Source organism: Bison bison, unplaced genomic scaffold (genome assembly GCF_000754665.1).
Source record: "Bison bison bison isolate TAMUID 2011002044 unplaced genomic scaffold, Bison_UMD1.0 scf7180017864236, whole genome shotgun sequence".
Classification (NCBI taxonomy): domain Eukaryota; kingdom Metazoa; phylum Chordata; class Mammalia; order Artiodactyla; family Bovidae; genus Bison; species Bison bison.
In genome coordinates, this window is record NW_011494808.1 from 648,432 (window position 1) to 669,686 (window position 21,255).

Sequence of the window (21,255 nt, forward strand, 5' to 3'; positions counted from 1 at the left end):
ACCTACTTTTCGCTGTGGTGCGCAGGCTTCTCATTGCAGATGCTTCTCTTATTGCCAAGCTGTAAGGTATTCGGCAGAGAAGCAATGGCACCCCACTCCAGTATTCTTGCCTGGAAAATCCCATGGACGGAGGAGCCTGGTGGGCTGCAGTCCATGGGGTCGCTGGGAGTCGGACACGACTGAGCGACTTCACTTTCACTTTTCACTTTCATGCATTGGAGAAGGAAATGGCAACCCACTCCAGTGTTCTTGCCTGGAGAATCCCGGGGACGGGGGAGCCTGGTGGCCTGTGGTCTATGGGGTCGCACAGAGTCGGACACGACTGAATCGAAGCAGCAACAGCAGCAGCAGCAAGGTATGCGGGCTTCAGTAATTGCAGCACACAGGCTCAGTAGTTGTGGTTCATGGGCTTAACAGCTCTGAGGCACGTGGGATCTTCTGGAAATTGTTACATGAATTATCAGAGCACTTCCTACTCTCAGCTTTTGGACTTATCGTAGAGAAAGGGAGGGAGGAGAAGATGTCTAAGTACAAGTCAGCCTCCAAATAAGTTTGTTGACAACCTGGCGACCTAAGTTCAGGGTCCAACTGGACCAAAACGTAGAATCTTTGGAATTTTCACAGTGCAAATCTATCATCTGGAACTTATTACTGGGCTCCCTGTTTCAGTGAATTCAAACCATCATGGCACCTTTTACAGACAGCCTTGCAGCCTGATCAAGTGAACAGAGAAATAGCTTGGAGATAAAGATAGCTCAGCTTTAGTCCATAATTAGTGGAGAGGCAGTGGACAGGGTTATTTACATGTATGTACTTCAGTTTACTAATCTGTAAAGTAGATCTGGTAGTACCTGGTTCATAGGTAAAATCACCCATTTTAGAGGTGGATTGTCAAAATATGTTTAATAAACATAGAGGGTTAAACAGATGATACATTAGGTTTTTCTTGAATTTGTTAATATCTGCTACCTTGTTTATGAAACTTCATGAAACATATATTCTCTGAGTGTCATTGAAGTTTTTAAAAAAATTAAACAGTATTTCTTAATGTCACTCAAAGTAATTATAATCTTGGAATATGCTGTTCAAACTACACACAGAACCCTTCAGAGGTTCTGATATGCCCACAGAGTCCTTGTCCCCCTCTACTCATGGCAGTCACTGACATGTCTGTCTGAAAGTAACTAACTTCTGGTTTTAATAGTTTATGCCCAAGACCCAGTTGTCAAAGTTCATCATGGACCAGGTTCTGTCAGAGTGTTTGAGATCAACAAAAACTCTTGTTTATTTCCCTTTTTCTAAAGAAGAGCAAATTTGTCTCTGGGTTTAAAATCAATCTTCTCGTATTCACATGTATGAAAAGAATTTGTGTGTGTGTGTGTGTGTGTGACGTGGTTTTTTTGCCTTGTTTGTTTTAACCAGCAGTCTTTAACTGTTTACTCAGCTTTGTGTCAGAGAAAGTCCCATGGTAGTGTGGAATTTAACCTCAGAACAAGGTTCTCCCCTGTTCCTGAGACAACCGGACAATTAACTGCGAGGAAGAGATGCTATTCTGAAGCTCCCTGTGTCTTTGACATATTTGGAGCAGTTGTCTCTTCAGCAGCAGTCTCGGCACAGATACTTCAAACAACATTATGGAGCCTCAAAGTCAGAATTTGAAGACAGCACCATTCTTGACTTTAGGAAGATTTCACATTTCTGAAGATTATGGCTTTCTTCTCCCAAATCCTCTGGTAAGGCTAGGGTCTTAGAGCAAATCAGTATAGTTTTCTTGAGATGCTGATTTGTGTGTTTGTTTGTTTAATGATGTAGTCATTAAGAGAGATGCAGCATAAATGCCAAGTCTGTGATGTGGGATGGATAATACAAATAAGTGCAAGTTGCTCACTCATGTCCAACTCTGTGACCCCATGGACTGTACAGTCCATGGAATTCTCTAAGCCAGAATACTGGAGTGGGTAGCCTCTCCCTTCTCTAGGGGATCTTCCCAACCCAGGGATCAAACCCAGGTCTCCCGCACTGCAGGTGGATTCTTTACCAGCTGAGCTACCAGGGAAGCCCAACAATAGTGGAGTGGGTAGCCAGTCCCTTCTCCAGTGGGTCTTCCTGACTCAGGGATTGAACCAGGGTCTCCTGCACTGCAGGTGAATTCTTTACCAACAGTACAAATAAGGCACGGGGTGATTACCAGCAAAGGCAAGTGACAGCTACAGCAGCAAGAGAGCAAGTGAAATGTTTTAATGTCATGTTTTTGTTTGTTTGTTTTTTAAATAGATTTCCAGTCATTCCCGTGATTTGTGAGCAAATGTGCAGTTATCAAAAAGAGAGAGAGAATTAGATAAAGATCAATTATATGATCCCTGGGTCTGGAAGATCCCCTGGAGAAGGGAATGGCTATCCCTCCAGCATCCTTGCCTGGAGAGTCCCATGGACAGAGGAGCCTCGTGGGCTACCCCAGTTAAAAGGTCACACAGAATCAGACATGACCAAGTGACTAAGCACTAAGGCAAGAAATTCAGTTTACCTTGCCTGGCTGCTGCTGCTGCTGCTAAGTAGCTTCAGTCGTGTCCGACTCTGAGCCACCCCATAGACACAGCCCAGCAGGCTCCCCTGTCCCTGGGATTCTCCAGGCAAGAACACTGGAGTGGGTTGTCATTTCCTTCTCCAATGCATTAAAGTGAAAAGTCAAAGTGAAGTTGTTCAGTCATGTCCTATTCTTAGCGACCCCATGGACTGCAGCCCACCAGGCTCCTCCGTCCATGGGATTTTCCAGGCAAGAGTACTGGAGTAGGGTGCCATTGCCTTCTCTGATCTTGCCTGGCTAGTGGTAGAGAAAAGAGAACACAGGTGGACCTCAGGTGTCCTTGAGGATAGCAGGAGGGATTAGATATTCACAGATATTGCTGTGAAGAGGAAAAAACCTTTGAGAACAAACTGAAACTATTTCTTATTTGTTCTTAATGCAGTTCCTTTTCAACATTGTTTAAATCTTTGAATGTGGTTGAGATGGAAAATGTTAAAACTGCAAGAGTTATTAGAAACTGAAGACCAGAGGTGGCTTGCCCAAAGTCATATTACTGGAAAAAGCAGAAGTACTCAGGACTCTTTATTTCTTTTTTTCTACTATGTTATAAATTAGGGCCAAGACTACTCAGCTAAAAATCTAGAGATCCAATGTTACAATCACTGCAATCATTTATTAGATCCAATTTTTCCTTCTACGGACCTAATTGGTGATTTAATCATGATTAATGATTGACCTAGAATTTAATTAACTTTTATGGAGTGTGATAGAGGAATACAGATGAAGATAGGATCTACTTGCTGATCCCCAAGTGCTACTCTGTAGAGCTGTTAGTTTTGAAATCAAGTCACAGATCTGCAAGAAACTTGAGCACTAACAGTAATGACTCCAGGGTGTTAGATGACAGTTGTGGCCCAAAATATTGGACTGTGTTCTCTGACCCTGCCACTAGGGTGACCAAGAATGTCCATTTGCTAGAGGCCAAAGGGGATTCCAAGAAGCAGGATTTTCTGTGCTAAGCCAGGAAAGTCCTGCACAAACCAGATACTTGAGTCATCCAAGGTTTTGCTTACTAACTCTTGTGACCTACAATGAATCATCAGCATTGCCTGACCCTCAGTTTTCACAGGCACTGGAAGAGATCTAGCCCCACTCCCACTGGACTGCTATGGAGCATGGAAGCACTTTCATAAATCCAGTATGACTGCTAGAAGCCAATTTGCCTGACCCTCAGTCCAGAGCTTATTCAAAATTTCATTTTGTGTATATAACTTGATTTAGGCACATTCAGATCATCTCTAGTTCACAAGAAAGAGCCAATCTACAAGCCAACACTCTCTTATGGGATTAAATATATACACTGAACTGAGAAAAATACTATTAAAATTATTGGATTGGCTGAAAAGCGTTTTCGGGTTTTTTGATAACATTTTATGTGTGAACATTGGGTGGGGCCACCATGATTGTGTTCCCATTCTTTGCAGTTTCCTTTCTTATAAATAAGAAAACCAGATGGGAAACAGTAACAACATCAAGTGATTGTGACTTTCTGAGACAATACAAGACCCCATCTGCCCTGTGGTCTGGTTGATGCATACTCCTTAGAAGAAATTTCCATTCTGGAACTCAGATAGAAATTTCCTGGCAAACTGGATCTGTTCTCACAGTCATTTGTCAGAGTTTTAAAGATTGCGAGTCTTTGTTTCAGTTTTAGTTTTCTCTCCCAAACACCTCCCTTTCTGGGAAGAGGTAGGGGAAGAGTGTTGAAACCAGAATCTGTCTCAGGTTATTCAGCTGACCAGAAGAGAAGCCCTCACTCATCACCAAATAAATAGCAGTGTTGTCACAATGGGTCACAAATCGAGAAATATCAGCCTGGTTTTGCTAAGGGCTTTGTTTGCTTTTAGGAAAGTGATGGGGTGGCTCTTCCATTATGTCAATCAGACCAAAGATGCCCTTCCAGCAAGCTTGGTTGTTTACCATAAATACTTAGAGCATGTGAGCATAATTATGTACCACGGTAGCAAAGATCATTATGTTCCAATGATTTTAATAGCATTTTTAGGTAAAGCTAATAAACACAAGAAATGGTTCTGATTTTTATCAGTAACAAAGAAGAAAAGAAAGCACGGTCAAACTAATGAATAAGCAATCATTCTGGCTCTGCGGGAAAGGGCTGACCTGGTTTAACATACTCTACCCTTCTGTTTGTATAAACTCTCAAACATCTGTAGGGTCTAACATTTCAGTGAGGAAAATGTGTCTCTTTTAGTCCCATAGGAAAGCCACAAAAATTGCTTGCCAGTCATGTAATCTGTGCGTGCATGTGTTTGGGTAGGTGGGTGAGGAGAAAGTTTTCTTTAAAGAATTTGAGCAAATCAGCTGGGCAGGAGAGGAGAGACCAAGATAGATGATAGCAGATTAGATTGGGGTGAGACCAAGGGAACTCAAATGTTAGGCTCAGGAATTTGCATTTCACACATCTGGTAAATGTCTTCCGCAATGGCGTGTAAATGTATTCCTAGCAGGTTAAGTGCAGGCAATGTTCTGACAGTGATTGCTGGATTGTGTGCTAAAATTAGCTGGGGAGCCTAAATAAATACTGATGCCAGAACCCTAGCCAGTAGTTAAATAGGAACCTCTAGGCTAACTAGCTCAATACTTGAAAGTAACAGAATCTGTAAAAGACAGTGGAGGTTCACATGAGCAATGAGAGTTTTTGAAGGTTGTTTTTGGAAAGAAATGTGTTCCTAACTATGAGAAACAGTGAGAAGGGCTTGCGTGTATACTAAGTCACTTCAGTTGTGTCTGACTCTTTGCGACCCCATGGACTGTAGCCCACCAGGCTCCTCTGTCCATGGGATTCTCCAGGCAAGAATACTGGAGTGGGTTGTCATGCCCTTCTCCAGGGGATATTCTGGACCCAGGGACCAAACCTAGGTCTTTTAAGAAAAATAAATATACATATACTCTCCTGTAAAAATTCAAAGCACTTGTGAGAAGCAGTGGACTCCAGCTGTTTAGAAGGAAGAGTAGAAAAATTATTAACACAGAAGACCATAGTTTTCTAATGAAAAGTAGAGGTAGGAAGAAATCTAATATTTCCTTGAGAAAAAACTACCATTATTTACTAGTATCTGAGCTATATGCCTGACCATGTCAAATGAGATTTGAGGCAACGATGGCTATATTTAGTTTAGTTTAATCGCTCAGTCATGTCCAACTCTTTGCGACACTATGGACTGCAGCACGCCAGGCTTTCCTGTCCATCACCAGCTCCCAAAGCTTGCTCAAACACATATCCATGCTTCATTTTATTTATTACATATTATATTACATATATACACATGGTTTATTACATACTACATAGCCATATAAATGGTTATATCACCAATAGATATATTATTATTATTATTATATCTACTATATTGCAGAGATACACACAAAGAGATCAGATTTCAGAACCCTGAGTGTAGATTAATAAAGAAAGGTGAGTTTGGGGGTGGGGAGGGTTGGACAGGATGTAGATTTCCATGCCAAAGTTAAGAAACCAAGAGAAATGTGAGGCAAGCCAATGGGGAAGTGATTGGACAATGGGGATAAAAATGGGGAAAAAGAGGCCAAGATGGTCCTAGAAACTGGAATCCGAAACAATGAATCCGCTCAGAGTTTTTCACCCTCAGGGTATCGAAGCTGTAGAAAAGCTTAAGACAACACGGGGAGAGCTGAGCTGAGTCATCTAAGAAAGGATGAAAAAATCATGCATCATGGAAATTACATATCTGCTATTCTCAGTCAAAATGAGGCTCTGGAAGTGAATTAATTTCCTAGGGCTGATGTCAAAATTACCAAAAATATGTTGCTGGCTTAAAGCAAGAGAAATGTACTTTCTTAGACTTCTGGAGGGAAGAAGTCTGAAATTAGGGTGTTGGCAGCATTCTCCTGCCCCAGCAAAGTCTCTCGGGGAGAATCCTTCTTGGCCTCTTCCATCTTCTTGGGGCTCCTGGCGTCCTTGCTCCCAGCAGAAGGACTCCACTCTCTGCTCCATCTTCACATGGCCTTCTTCTCTGCTCTGCAATCTTCCTCCCTCTCTCTCTGTCTTCTCTTATAAGGACACATGTCATCACATCCAGGTTTCCCAGGTAGCGTTAGTGGTAAAGAACCTGCCTGCCAATGCAGGAGACATAAGAGACATGGGTTTGATCCCCTGGGTTGGGACGATCCCCTGGAGAAGGGCATGGCAGTCTGCCCACTCCAGTATTCTCACCTGGAGAATCTCATGGACAGAGGAGCCTGGCGGGCTACCATCCACATTGTCACAAAAGACTCAGACATGACTGAAGCGACTTAACACACATCATCACATCCATGCTAATCCTTGGATTCTTATCTTGTGGTGACTAACTAAATGATATCAGCAGAGACCCATTTCCAATTAAGGTCACATTCACAGTTTCCAAGCAGACATGTCTTTTGGGGAGAAAAGGGTTGGCACAAGCCATTTGGCTCACTATAGGAAGTGAGGCAGAAAGATGAACAGTTAGAGAAAGGGAGATCCTGGGAGATGGAAACCAAAGCCTTGTTAGTTTTTTTTTAACAATTATTGATCAATTGATTTTGGGGGGGCTGCAGTGGGTCTTCACTGCTGTGAGAGCTTTTCTTTAGCTGTGGCAAGTGGGTTTCTCCTTGCGGTGGCCTCTCTACCTGAACACAGGCTCTAGGGTGCTCAGGCTTCATACTTGCAGTCCACAGCATCTGGAGCACAGGCTCAACAGTTGTGGTGCACAGGCTTAGCTGTGTCACGGCATGTGGGATCTTCCCAGACCAAGGACTGAACCCATGTCTCCTGCATTGGCAGGTGGATTCTTTACCACTGAGCCACCAGCGAAGCCCCAAAGGTTTGTTTTGCCCTGAGACCCCCAGAGCTGACCAGACAGGAGGGTAAAGGGCAATAAAACGTGATGGTGCAAAGCACAAAATGATCAAGGAAGTACAACGGGACTGTTAAATATTGACTGGTTTTGTCAGCATATTATTAACTTGTGTTCACCACTCTCTGATTTCAATGTTCTGAAAAAACTGAAGAATATTCACATGCTCTGCTGAAAATTGTAGCTTTAAGATCAGAGAAAAGCTGGAATATGAGAAAACACCTCATGAGCAAAGGGTAGACAGCTAAGCTAGCTCACATGAGCTCAAAGTCCAGCCTTGTTTTTCAAATGTGAGCACAGTAATTACATGACCACAGTTATATGGGAAAGCAGTCTCCATGTCAGCAAATTTGGAAAACTCAGCAGTGGGCGCAGAACTGGAAAAGGTCAGTTTTCATTTCAATCCCAAAGAAAGGCATGCCAAAGAATGCTCAGACTACCTACCGCACAATTGCATTCATCTCACACGCTAGTAAAGTAATGCTCAAAATTCTCCAAGCCAGGCTTCAGCAATACGTGAACCATGAACTTCCAGACGTTCAAGCTGGTTTTAGAAAAGGCAGAGGAACCAGAGATCAAATTGCCAACATCTGCTGGATCATGGAAAAAGCAAGAGAGTTCCAGAAAAACATCTATTTCTGCTTCATTGACTATGCCAAAGCCTTTGATGTGTGTATCACAATAAACTGTGGAAAATTCTGAAAGAGATGGGAATACCAGACCACCTGACCTGCCTCTTGAGAAACTTGTATGCAGGTCAGGAAGCAACAGACTGGTTGGAACAACAGACTGGACATGGAACAACAGACTGGTTCCAAATAGGGAACGGAGTACGTCAAGGCTGTATATTGTCACCCTGCTCATTTAGCTTATATGCAGAGTATATCATGAGAAATGTCAAGCTGGATGAAGCACAAGCTGAAATCAAGATTGCCGGGAGAAATATCAATAACCTCACATACGCAGATGACACCAGTCTTATGGCAGAAAGTGAAGAAGAACTAAAGAGCCTCTTGATGAAAGTGAAAGAGGAGAGTGAAAAAGTTGGCTTAAAACTCAACATTCATAAAACTAAGGTCATGGCATCCAGCCCCATCACTTCATGGCAAATAGATGGGGAAACCGTGGAAACAGTTGTTGACTTTATTTTGGGGGGGCTCCAAAATCACTGCGGATGGTGATTGCAGCCATGAAATTAGAAGACGCTTACTCCTTGGTAGGAAAGTTATGACCAACCTAGATAGCATATTAAAAAGCAGATACATTACTTTGTCAACAAAGGTCTGTTTAGTCAAGGCTACGGTTTTTACAGTAGTCATGTATAGATATGAGAGTTGGACTATAAAGAAAGCTGAGCACCAAAGAATTGATGCTTTTGAACTGTGGTGTTGGAGAAGACTCTTGAGATTCCCTTGGACTGCAAGGAGATTCAACCAGTCCATTCTAAAGGAAATCAGTCCTGGGTGTTCATTGGAAGGACTGATGTTGAAGCTGAAACTCCAATACTTTGGCCACCTGATGAGAAGAGCAGACTCATTTGAAAAGACCCTGATATTGGGAAAGACTGAAGGCAGGAGGAGAAGGGGACAACAGAGGATGAAATGGTTGGATGGCGTCACCGACTCAATGAACATGAGTTTGGGTAAACTCTGGGAGTTGGTAATGGACAGGGAGGCCTGGCGTGCTGCAGTTCATGGGGTCGCAAAGAGTCAGACATGACTGAGCAACTGAACTGAACTGAACTTTCCTGTATAAATATTGTATTGGAATATAATTGCATTGCAATTTTGTGTTAGTTTCTGCAGTACAAAAATGCAAATTATATATATATATGTATGTATGTGTGTATATATATGTGTGTGTGTGTGTATGCATATATGTCCCATTCCTTTAGAGCTTCCCTCACATGCCCCCATCTCACCCCTCTAAGTCATCATAGAACACCGGGTTGGGCACCCTGTGCTATACAGCAGCTTCCAATAGCTATCTATTTTACACATAGCAGTATATATATGTCAGTCTTACTTTCTCAATTTGTCCCATCCTCCTTCCCCTGCTGTGTCCCTAAGTCCATTCTCTGCATCTGTATCTCTATTCTTTCCCTGCAAGTAAGTTCATCAGTACCATTCTTCTAGATTCCATACGTACATTTTAATATACTATATTTGTTTTCCTGACTTACTTCACTCTGTATAATAGATTCTATATTCTTGCATGTCTGTTTATCTGACTCATATTTGTTTCTTTTTATGGCTGAGTAATATTCCATTGTATATATGTACCACAATTTCTTTATCCATTCATCTGTCAGTGGACATCTAGGCTGGTTCCATGTCCTGGCTATTGTAAATAGCGCTGCAGTGAACATTGGGGTACATCTGTATTTTTGAATTATGATTTTCTCAGGGTATATGTTGAGTAATGGGATTGCTGGATCATACAGTTGTTTTATTCCTAGTTTTTTAAGGAACCTCCATATTGTTCTGCATATTGGCAGTATCAATTTACATTCCCACTAACAGTGTAAGAGGGCTCCCTTTTCTCCACATGCTCTCCAGCATTTATTGTTTGCAGATTTTTTGATGATGGCCATTCTGAACAGTGTGAGGTGATACATCATTGTAGTTGTCGTTCGCATTTCTCATAATAAACAATGTATATCTTTTCATGTTTTTGTTGGCCAACTGTATGTCTTCTTTGGAAAAATGTATGTTTAGGTCTTCCAGTCATTTTTTAATTGGATTTTTTTGTTTTTCCAATATTGACCTGTATAAATCTAAAAGGATAATCTAGAATCATGTTTCTGAAACTGTGGGTTATGGAGTGGGGAGATGGAAGAGGAGTAAAGATATGCTCCTATGGGTGCATAAATGCTGAGATGTTTAGTATTGTGTTTTAATCTCTGACTAGATATGGAAAGAAATGTTTTATATCATGGAGATAATGTGCAATGAAAAAACATTTTACATAAAAAAGATTTTAGTTTCCTTCTTTTTTCCAACTCAGGTTTTTGAATCTTTGGGAAATTATTCTCTGGGATTCATGAAAATTATTCCTTAAAGTCAATTTTATATATTCCTTTAGTTGAGAAACAGTAGATGATTAATATTACAAATTCTGGTTCACAGCACTGACAACACTATAATAGCCACATTGATTTGAATTTGAAGTCTAGATAAATCTCTTACTAGTTTTAAAACTAGCAAGTCATATTTGCTCTCTTTTTACCTACTTTACTTGTGTGAGGATAACATGTCATGTATGAGGAGGATCAAATTAAGAAAACCCCTCATTATGCTGACACTCTGTGATTTCAGTCTGAAACTAAAGACTAAGCCAGGCCCAGGTCCAGGTCCTGTTAACAACAGGATAAGTTACTACTATATAATATAGATTTCCTAAATCATGACCAATTTGAGAAGGAATATGTTATGACATTTCATACCATAATTATGTCAATATTTATCAAATTATGTCCTAATTTGATTTTATAGTATATAATTACCATAATTGTCTCCCAACTGCTTTTAATCACAACTTCCTGCTGCTGCTAAGTCGCTTCAGTCATATCCGACTCTGTGCGACCCCATACACAGCAGCCCACCAGGCTCCTCTGTCCCTGGGATTCTCCAGGCAAGAACACTGGAGTGGGGTGCCATTGCCTTCTCCGTAATCACAACTTAAGACCCCATTATTGATTAAAAAAATTCTTTCAATTATATATAATATCAGGTTAATGTGTACTATAAATTGACCATCCTCTGCTTGAAATCTTACTTCAAACTCCTTTTATTGAATATTTATTTTATTATTAATCTTTAGAAATTAGGAGACTACTAAAATTCAGTGGCACATCATTAGCGACAAAATTTTTTATGAAAAAAATCTAAATGTGAGTATTTTGTTACCAACTTAATAAATTCATATCAAGTTCACATTGGAAGATTCTTAAAAGTAGGAAATTGATTATTCATAACTCTACCATAAAATCAATATACCTTAGGTATCTGGGGATAATTTATCTAAGGGTGTGTATGTTTGGCTATGTATTTGTCTGTGTATATATGTGTGTCTATGTGTTTGCAAAGCTGCAAAGTTGTAATTCTATTGCATATCCAAACCTGCATTGTGTGTTTTTAACTCAATGCTATAAAATAAAACTGCCTGAAATTAATCAGTCTTAACAATATAATTTTAATGGTTTCATTAAATCCTATTTGCATGATAAAACATTCCAATTTAATGGCATTAGACATTTTGGTTAATTTTCCCTCTATAAATACAACCAATATATGAAACTTCTGATGGTTTAATTCAAACCAACCAAGTCATTCCCACAAAAATTGCTTATCTTGTTCCTAAAATTAACTTGTAATCGTGAGCTAATTTTGAGGACCTTTGCTTAGGATGCTTCCCCATTCTTCATTCTAACCTCTGGGCATTCACTCTCTCTAGTGTCAGATTAATGTACCTCCCCTGATTCGCTATTTCTTCAATTTTTTTGCTGGGATTTTTTTTATCGTTTCAGTCCACTGCATATTTTTGCACTACTTTTAATGTTTCAGAACACTTAGTTTACAGATGTGAATTAATGTGAACTCTCTGCTCCCAGCCTAGAAAACAATTTTGATAGAGGATGAAACCAGAACAAAAGATGTAGTTCCCCTAGGTGGATGAATCAGTTTGTCACCAATGAAAAATTTTAATGCTTGTCCAATCTTCATCGTAGAAACTCCTGCGCTCTTATTCTAAATGGAGACAAGTGGGCAGAGATGGTGAACCCCTCTCTGTAGTAGCTGCTGTCCAAAGCTACAGAACCTTAGTCCCAAATCTATTTACATCCTCCAGAAAAAAAGACAAACAAAAAGAAACAGTTTAAAAAAAAAAAAAGAAAATTTATCGTTGCCAAGTTCCACCTTGGAGGGCATTTTAACATCCATTTACTGTTACTTTGGGGCATCCCTGGTAGCTCAGATGGTAAAGAATCCACCTGCAGTGTGTGAGACCTAGATTTGATCCCTGGATTGGGAAGATCCCCTGGAGAAGGGAATGGCAACCCATTCCAGTATTCTTGCCTGCAGAATCCCCATGGACAGAGGAGCCTGGTGGGCTACAATCCAGGGGGTGGCAAAGAGTCGGACACAACTGAGCGACTAAGCACATTGTTAGAATCATAAACTTTGGCATGCCCTCAAACAACTTATCAAAATATTCTTTCTAAACATTTTCTATACTTTTTCTTGGCTTTTCTGATTTTACGTATTGTAACAATTTTCCAGGGGCCTCCCTGGCAGCTCAGTGATAAAGAATCCACCTGCAATGCAGGAGACGTGGGTTCAGTCTCTGGGTGGGGATCCAGTGGAAGAGGGAACGATAACTCACTCTAGTCTTCTTGCCTGGGAAATCTCACAGACAAACGAACTTGACGGGCTCCAATTCATGGGTTGCAAAAGAGTTGGATACATCTTAGCAACTAAAAGACAACAACAACTTTCCAATGTCAAAATATGCTCACAGTAATGCCAAACATGGGTTGGTCTTTTATACTAGTGAATTCAGTTTGATAACATTTTATTTAAGAATTACCTTTTTGTATTCATACACCACAGTAGTGTTACAGTTTCAGGGGTTAGTCCTGAGGGTCTGTTATCTTCACAAATTGCATTAAGTGCTTTCTCATCTTCATCTGTGCTCTGGAACAGATAATATATTATCATTCTTAAGAAAGGACAGATTTTAGGTGATACGTTTTTAATTATATTTTTCATTTCCTCTATGCTTATTGGCCTAGAAGCTTATTTCACCTAGAAGATTTCACACTTCTAGGTGAAAAAAGAACAAACAAAAAACGACCTTTTACGGTTTTTCAATTGGGGTTTCAATTCAGATTTTCAAAGTATTAGCAAAATTAATTGATATCATTCTTCTATATTTCATTGAGAATGGAATTTTTTAGTTCCTATAATAACCCCTTTATAATATATAGTTATTAAATATTATTTAGTCAGTGTTCACTTTGTACTAGACCTGTGTTAACCTTAACTACGTATTTTGTAATTGAGTCTTGCAGTAATCTTTATTATTCTCCAATGACTCCTGTGAATGAATTCATCCCTGTCTCTGAAATCTAGCTCTTGGCTGCCCACCTTTCTTTTTCCACCCTAGTGCAATCCACCACCATTTCTTCCTGGACTGTTGCTTTGTAATCTGTCTTTATTTCCCCTCTTGCCCAACTATAATACACTCCCTGCATGGCAGTCAGAGTGACCCTTAAATTAAAAAAAAAAAAAAATCAAACCACGTAACTCCTCTCTTTAGAACAAAATCCTATACTTTGGTAAGGTGTATCCTTAGGGACTGCTCGTGCTGCCTACCCATCTCTTCAAAGTCATCTCATATTTCTGTCTCCTCTTTACTTGGCAGCTATGTCACACCAGCCTCTTTCCATTTTTCCAGTCTTTTATTTCCCTAAAAATCATCTCTTTCAAATTCTACTCAGTCCAATAGATCACATTCTAATTTTTATGATACTAACATTAGCATCCAACTTTTCCGTATTGACATTTGACTGGTTTAATTTCACTTAAACTTTTAATTTTTTTTTTTTTAGCTTTCTGTACTATTTTCTTAACCAGAAGCTGATTTCATGAACCAGTATAATACAGTTTAGTGTTTCTATAAAATACATGACTCCTATAAAATCTGTTCTTTTTTAGATTATAAATGTATTGAGAAGAACTATCCAAAGCAGAGCAAAAGGAGGGCTGAGTTTTAGTCAATATCACCTGGAGCCCTGTCTAACTAGCAGTTTCACCTTAGGATTACTTAATTACCTTCCTTAAGAACTATGCTTCTTTTTTGACATGCTACTTACTATTGAGTAGGACTGAATCTCTGAAACTATGTGTTAACTTGCAAAATTTTGTTCAAAAGAGCTGCAAGTGATTTCTTTTGAGTAGAAAATATAACCCTAAAGTTTGTGATGGTTGTGCCACATAAGACATTAACCCATTACCATGTCTTTTAACATAGAAATTAATTTTTTAGTGTTCATTCCTTAAAAAACTGGAAATAGAACTGCCTTATGATCCAGCAATCCCAGTGCTGGGCATACACACTGAGGAAACCAGAAGGGAAAGAGACACGTGTACCCCAATGTTCATCGCAGCACTGTTTATAATAGCCAGGACATGGAAGCAACCTAGATGCCCATCAGCAGATGAATGGATAAGAAAGCTGTGGTATATATACACAATGGAGTATTACTCAGCCATTAAAAAGAATACATTTGAATCAGTTCTAATGAGATGGATGAAACTGGAACCTATTATACAAAGTGAAGTAAGCCAGAAAGAAAAACACCAATACAGTATACTAACGCATATATATGGAATTTAGAAAGATGCTAACAATAACCCTGTGTACGAGACAGCAAAAGAGACACTGATGTATAGATCAGTCTTATGGACTCTGTGGGAGAGGGAGAGGGTGGGAAGATTTGGGAGAATGGAACTGAAACATGTATAATATCATGTATGAAACGAGTCGCCAGTCCAGGTTCGATGCACGATACTGGATGCTTGGGGCTGGTGCACTGGGACGACCCAGAGGGAGGGTATGGGGAGGGAGGAGGGAGGAGGGTTCAGGATGGGGAACACAGGTATACCTGTGGCGGATTCACTTCGATATTTGGCAAAACTAATATAATATTGTAAAGTTTAAAAATAAAATAAAATTAAATTAAATTAGAAAAAAAAAAAACAACTCTAAACACTTCAGTATATCAAGTGCTTTTGAAGGAACTTGTGTGTTTACTCTCAGGAGGTGCTGGAAAGTACACTGAACTTTGAGTCAGAAGTGATTTGGCCTGACCACCAACGAGATGTGTAACCTTGAGAAAGTTTCTTAATTTCTCTGGCTTGAACTTCCTCTATTTTGAAAGAGCACTGATGAGATAATCTATCCTAACTCACAACACAAGTGTAGATAGATTAGAGAAGCAAGCATCAACAGTTAAACTAGAAATATTCTAAAAAGAAGTAATATTGGGACAAGAAAACTTTCTAAGTATAACCAAAAACCCAATGCATAAATGAAAATGCTGGCTCATTTGACTACCCTGATATGAATGGCAGTTTCACACCTGCACCCAAAATGCAATGACAAAGCATAAGACAAGATATTCAAACTCATCAAAAATCACAGAAATGTAAACAATACAATGATAACATACAAAATTTCTGGAAAACCACACAAACTTCTGAGGGTCATTACTGCTAGATGAGAGGATGAGAACAAGAGTAATTTTACTTTCCACTTTCCAAATTCTATGCTTTTTGACTGTCTTGTCATCAACATTGACTACATTATTTTAATCATCATTTTTGAGAAAGGAATATTTTTGGATGTTTATTTTATTATTGAATATTAAAATAACTATAGAATTTTAGTGCAAAGAATCCAATGTATGTATCTTTAAAAATAACAACAAAAAAGTTTGGTAATGCTCAACCTTGTTAGAATCATAAATAAACTGGCACTCCCATTATATGTTACATATTATATAAATGCAACTATCAATTCATGTAACTTTTCTGTAAGAAAACCAAGAAGTAGCTCTCAACCATTTCACAAGCAAAAATCTTTCACTCAATAAATCCATATTTATAAATTTATCCTGTTAATGAGACAATACCTAAAAATGCACGTATAAGAATGACTATTTCAGATTTGTTAATGATAGCCAAAAATTGTAAGCAATTACCAATATTCATTCATAGCACATTAGGATTCTCTGCAGGTGTCTAACACCGAAAGGGATGCTGTGTAGAGAAATACTCATCAGCTCAACCTGCCCCGACACTGTAATTTAAAAAATAATCTGGCAGTCAGAAAGTAATGAACATAATTCAATATTTTATTCAGCTCCTAGAGGAAAAGCCCACAGGAAGGGTGGGTACTTAAAAAAAAGAGTTATTTGTTTATTTAAGTTTTATTTTTGGTTGCTCTGGGTCTTCATTGCTGTGCGTAGGCTTCCTCTAGTTGCCGGGAGTGGGGAACTATCCTTCCTCGAAGGGTGCTGACTTCCTATCATGGTGGCTTCTATTGTTGCGGAACACAGACTCTAGGCACCCGGGCTTCAGCAGTCACAGGGCACCAGCTCAGATGCTCCTCAGCATGTGGAATATTTCCGGATCAGCAATCAAACCCATGCCCCCTGTATTAACAGGTGGATTCTCAACCACTAGACCACCAAGGAAACCCTGGTGGGTACATTTTTAATGGATTGTGAACTAGCTTTAACATCCTTTTTCCCTTCGCTTTTGAGGTCGCCATATCAGTGGTTTTCAATCTTTTGGTTACATTAGTTTCACCTACAGGGCTTGCTAAAACACAGAAGCTGGGCCCCAGCCCTGAGTTTTGGGTTCAATATGTCTGGGGAGAAGCCCTCCAAATTTGCATATCTAACAAGTTTCCACATCATCCCAATGCTGCCGGATGGGGACTGCACTTGGAGAACCCAGAGGTTCTCAAAGCTCACTGTTTTCTTATACTTGCGGTGTGATACCAGAGTCCAAACACTTGAACTGTTTAAAGAATGGAGTGGATGAAAAAGAGGAAGAAGGGTAAGAAGCATCTAGGAGTCTAAGGGGAAAGGAGATATTAAAGAATAGAGGGTGGCTTAGATTGAGGAACACTGGAGTATTTAAAGATTTCCATGTAAGCCCAGAAACATAAATCCTTTGGCTGTGTCACATGGTTTGTGGGATTGTAGTTCCCATATTGGAGAAGGCAATGGCACCCCACTCCAGTACTCTTGCCTGGAAAATCCCATGGATGGAGGAGCCTGGTAGGCTGCAGTCCATAGGGTCGCTAAGAGTCGGACACGACTAAGCGACTTCACTTTCACTTTTCACTTTCCTGAATTGGAGAAGGAAATGGCAACCCACTCCAGTGTTCTTGCCTGGAGAATCCCAGGGACGGGGGATCCTGGTGGGCTGCCGTCTGTGGGGTCGCACAGAGTCGGACACCACTGAAGCGACTTAGCAGCAGCAGTTCCCATATCAGGCATTGAACTCAGGCCACCAATGTGAAAGTACCAAGTCCTAACCACAGGGAATTCCCCAGGGTGCTTTAATTCTCAGAATATGATCCCTTTTCTAGGTACCAAAGAAAGAAAGCCAGAGGTGATGACTTACTTACAGCTTTTTCTCAAACCCATTTTAAAAAGACCTCCTGAATACTATGAGTCTCCTTCTGTGATTTCCTTTGAAAATATTATATTCCCTTGTCTCTGTTGCTGCATTCAATTGTTGTTTGTAAAACAGCAGAAAAACGAATTGCCAGTTCAGAGTCAGTTAACTGTAAATCTCTCTGCCCCTGTGAGTGTGAGCATGGTTGACCCTGCCACCACTCTGTAAATCCCCAAACTTGGGTCAGTTATCAGCTTTCTTCAACTCTGCATCACTGCTAGGGGAAATGACCATTATGCTTATAAATGACTTTTACTCTGAGAGACTAGGGGAGTGCAGTGGACTCTACCTTGAGAAACTGAGGGACTGAGTGAAGAATACATGAGGAGAAAATGGTACAATTTCTTCTTTGTGAATACCCATATTGTTGGGGCCCTAGGAAAGTCACCCCTGAATATGCCTCAATCATATTGATTATTTTGTCTTCTGTTCTTTACATTCTTTCTTTTTTTTTTTTGATGTGGACTACTTTTAAAGTCTTTCTTTAATTTTGTTATCATATTGCTTCTGTTTTACATTTTGACTCTTTGACTACAAAGCTTGTAGAATCTTCATTTCCCAACAAGGGATTGAACCCACACCACCTGCATTGGAAGGCAAAATCCCAACCACTGGGCCAGCAGGGAAATCCTTCATATTGATTATATTGAACTAAAGTTACTAAAGAAACAGTCAGGGTGGGAGTGGGAGGGAGGTTCAAGAGGGAAGGGATAGATATATATATATACCTATGGCTGATTCGTGTTGACATATGGTAGAAACCAACACAATATTATAAAGCAATTATCCTCCAATTAAAAATAAATAAATTAAAAAAAATAAAATAAAAAGGCCATTTAAAAACAGAAAGAAACAGTAAATTCAAACGGAACTTTGACCTTCTTTTCTGTCTCCCTAGAAGCAGGAAATAAATCTCTCCTATGAAAGATGCCCTGCTTGCATGTGGAGACAGGAAGACACCTATATCACCATAGGTAGGGAATGTGAGCCTACCTATGGTGATACAGTCATAAGCATACATATATCCCCTCTCCTTTGAACCTCCCCCGCTCCATCCCACCCCCTAGGTCTTCACAGAGTGCCAGGCTGGGCTCCTTGTGTTATATAGAAGCTTCCTACTAGCTTTCTATTTTATGCAGAGTAATGTATACTCTTGCCTGGAAAATCCCATGGACCGAGGAGCCTGGTGGGCTGCAGTCCATGGGGTCGCCAGGAGTCGGACATGACTGAGCGACTTCACTTTGACTTTTCACTTTCATGCATTGGAGGAGGAAATGGCAACCCACTCCAGTGTTCTCGCCTGGAGAATCCCATGGACAGAGGAGCCTGGTGGGCTGCTGTCTATGGGGTCACACAGAGTCGGACACGACTGAAAGCGACTTAGCAGCAGCAGTAGCAGCAGCAATGTATAAATATCAATGTTACTCTCTCAATTCGTCCCACCCACTCCTTCCCCTGCTGTGTCTACAGGTCCATCCTCTGTGTTTCTATTCCTGTCCTGCAAATGGGTTTATCAGTACCACCTTTTTAGATTTCTTATATATGAGTTAATATATGATAGCTCTTTTTCTCTTTCTGACTTACTTCATTCTGTATAACAGGCTCTGGGTTCATCCACCTCACTAATGAATGAGTGACTCACATTTGTTATGAGTCATTTGTCATTAATTTGTCATGTCTCTTAAACTTTAGATTTGAGTAATACGGAATGAACTATAATCCCAAGAACAGATGATTTATCCATCATCTGCTCTGTTTGAAAACATGCCTTCTCATCTTCAAATTGCCAACTAGAAATGTCACTTTCAGACCCTATTACCGGCCCCAACAGTCATGTTTCTATGACCATTTCCCTTTAATCCTCTAGAATAACGCAATTAACCACTCCCTCCTCTCCTAGTTATTAAGCTTACTATGCCATGCTAAGTCACTTTAGTAGTGTCCAACTCTTTGTGACCACATGGACTGCAACCCTCCAGGCTCCTCTGTCCATGGGAATTCTCCAGACAAGAATACTGGAGTGGGTTGCCATGCCTTTCTCCAAGGGATCTTCCCAACCCAGGGATCAAACCCACGTCTCCTGCGGCTCCTGCATTGTAGGCAGATTCTTTACCACTGAGCCCCCGGGGGAGCCCTTTCTTAAGCTTACACACATCCATAATCAAACATATTATACTGCATGGGTTACGTCTGATGACACTTTACTTATCCCTTAGGAGTCACGTGCTCCTAACTGCAAGCACTGCATTTTAGTCACCTGGGTATCTGTAGTGCCTCTCATTGGATTCAGTGAATTCTCAGTATTTGTTGAATAGAATTGATCTGAATTCTGCCTTAAGACTGAAATCTGAAAGTAGCAATGAGGCTGCTTCACAAAAAGGTGTAAAATACTGAGACATTTGAATTTTCTGAATGCAGAGAGAACTCCCTGGTCACTATAGTCCTTGGATGGAAATTGCCAACAGACTTCCCCAGTTGATTGAGAGCCGCCAGCTTCGAGCTCAAGTAAACGAGGTACAACATCTTGTGTTCTTCTCCTTGACCCTTTCTCACTACCCTATTTTCATCCTCTCACCACTTTTCTTTCTCAACATTGTAGACATGGGTCAGCTGACCACTGACTATGGTGACTTTATCCACAGAACTAAAATAATCTCACCCTTGGTGATGAGTGGAATAACACTTGCTTCTGGTACGATATGTGTTTCCCTAAAATTTCCAGAGCCTACACAGAAAAATTCCTGGACTATATTATATTAAGCACTCAACAAATATTTGTTCTTTAAATAAAGAAGGCAATCTGGTTGAGAATTGTCAGGAAATTGATGGATAAGATGTAGCTGGGTCAGAATAGGCATGGAATTCTCAGAAGCCCCATGGTTAGGGTTCCTCTCCCTCTGCATGAAGTCACACTGATTTATTGTTGGAGTCCTATAAAAGAATTGAGCCAAGAGACTTTCTCAGTTATACAGCCAGTGTTAGCAGATTCTTCAGAAATCGTTGATAAGCCTTAATCAGGAAGGAATAACAACAAAACTAGGGGACTTACCGGAGAAGGCAATGGCACCCCACTCCAGTACTCTTGCCTGGAAAATCATATGGATGGAGGAGCCTGGTAGGCTGCAGTCCATGGGGTCGCTAAGAGTCGGACATGACTGGGCAACTTCACTTTCACTTTCACTTTCATGCATTGGAGGAGGAAATGGCAACCCACTCCACTGTTCTTGCCTGGAGAATCCCAGGGACGGTGGGGCCTGGTGGGCTGCCATCTATGGGGTCGCACAGAGTCGGACACGACTGAAGCAACTTAGCAGCAGTTAGCAGCAGGGGACTTACAGAGGAATATAGGACTATTTATCTATGATAATAAGTACTAAAAGGTAATTTAACACCTATTTGAACAGCTAACATTTTTTAAAAATCTGGAGATAGCAAACACTGGTGATAATATATGCAAAGAGACTCTCATTCACATTGCTGATGGGAATGCAAAATATTACAGCTACCCTGGAAGAAGGCCTTCAAAATATCACAGCTACCCTGGCAG

The 21,255-nt window shown here is 40.3% G+C and overlaps 1 protein-coding gene across 12 annotated transcripts in view; it reads left to right on the top strand.

Annotated features, from left to right (window-relative positions):
• The first annotated feature begins 1,460 nt into the window (after positions 1-1,460).
• Positions 1,461-21,255, top strand: part of IDO2 (indoleamine 2,3-dioxygenase 2) — a 60,402-nt gene continuing 40,607 nt past the window's right edge. For 10 of the 12 annotated variants that reach the window (XR_825806.1, XM_010846355.1, XM_010846356.1 and 7 more), the window contains exons 1-2: positions 1,461-1,733; positions 20,127-20,222. Coding sequence is in view for 11 of the 12 variants with exons in the window: in XM_010846355.1 (XP_010844657.1) it covers positions 1,635-1,733; positions 20,127-20,222 (195 nt within the window). In the remaining variant the exon portion in view is untranslated. The remainder of the gene's footprint in view (positions 1,734-20,126; positions 20,223-21,255) is intronic. The other 2 variants (XM_010846364.1, XM_010846354.1) reach the window with 2 other exon arrangements.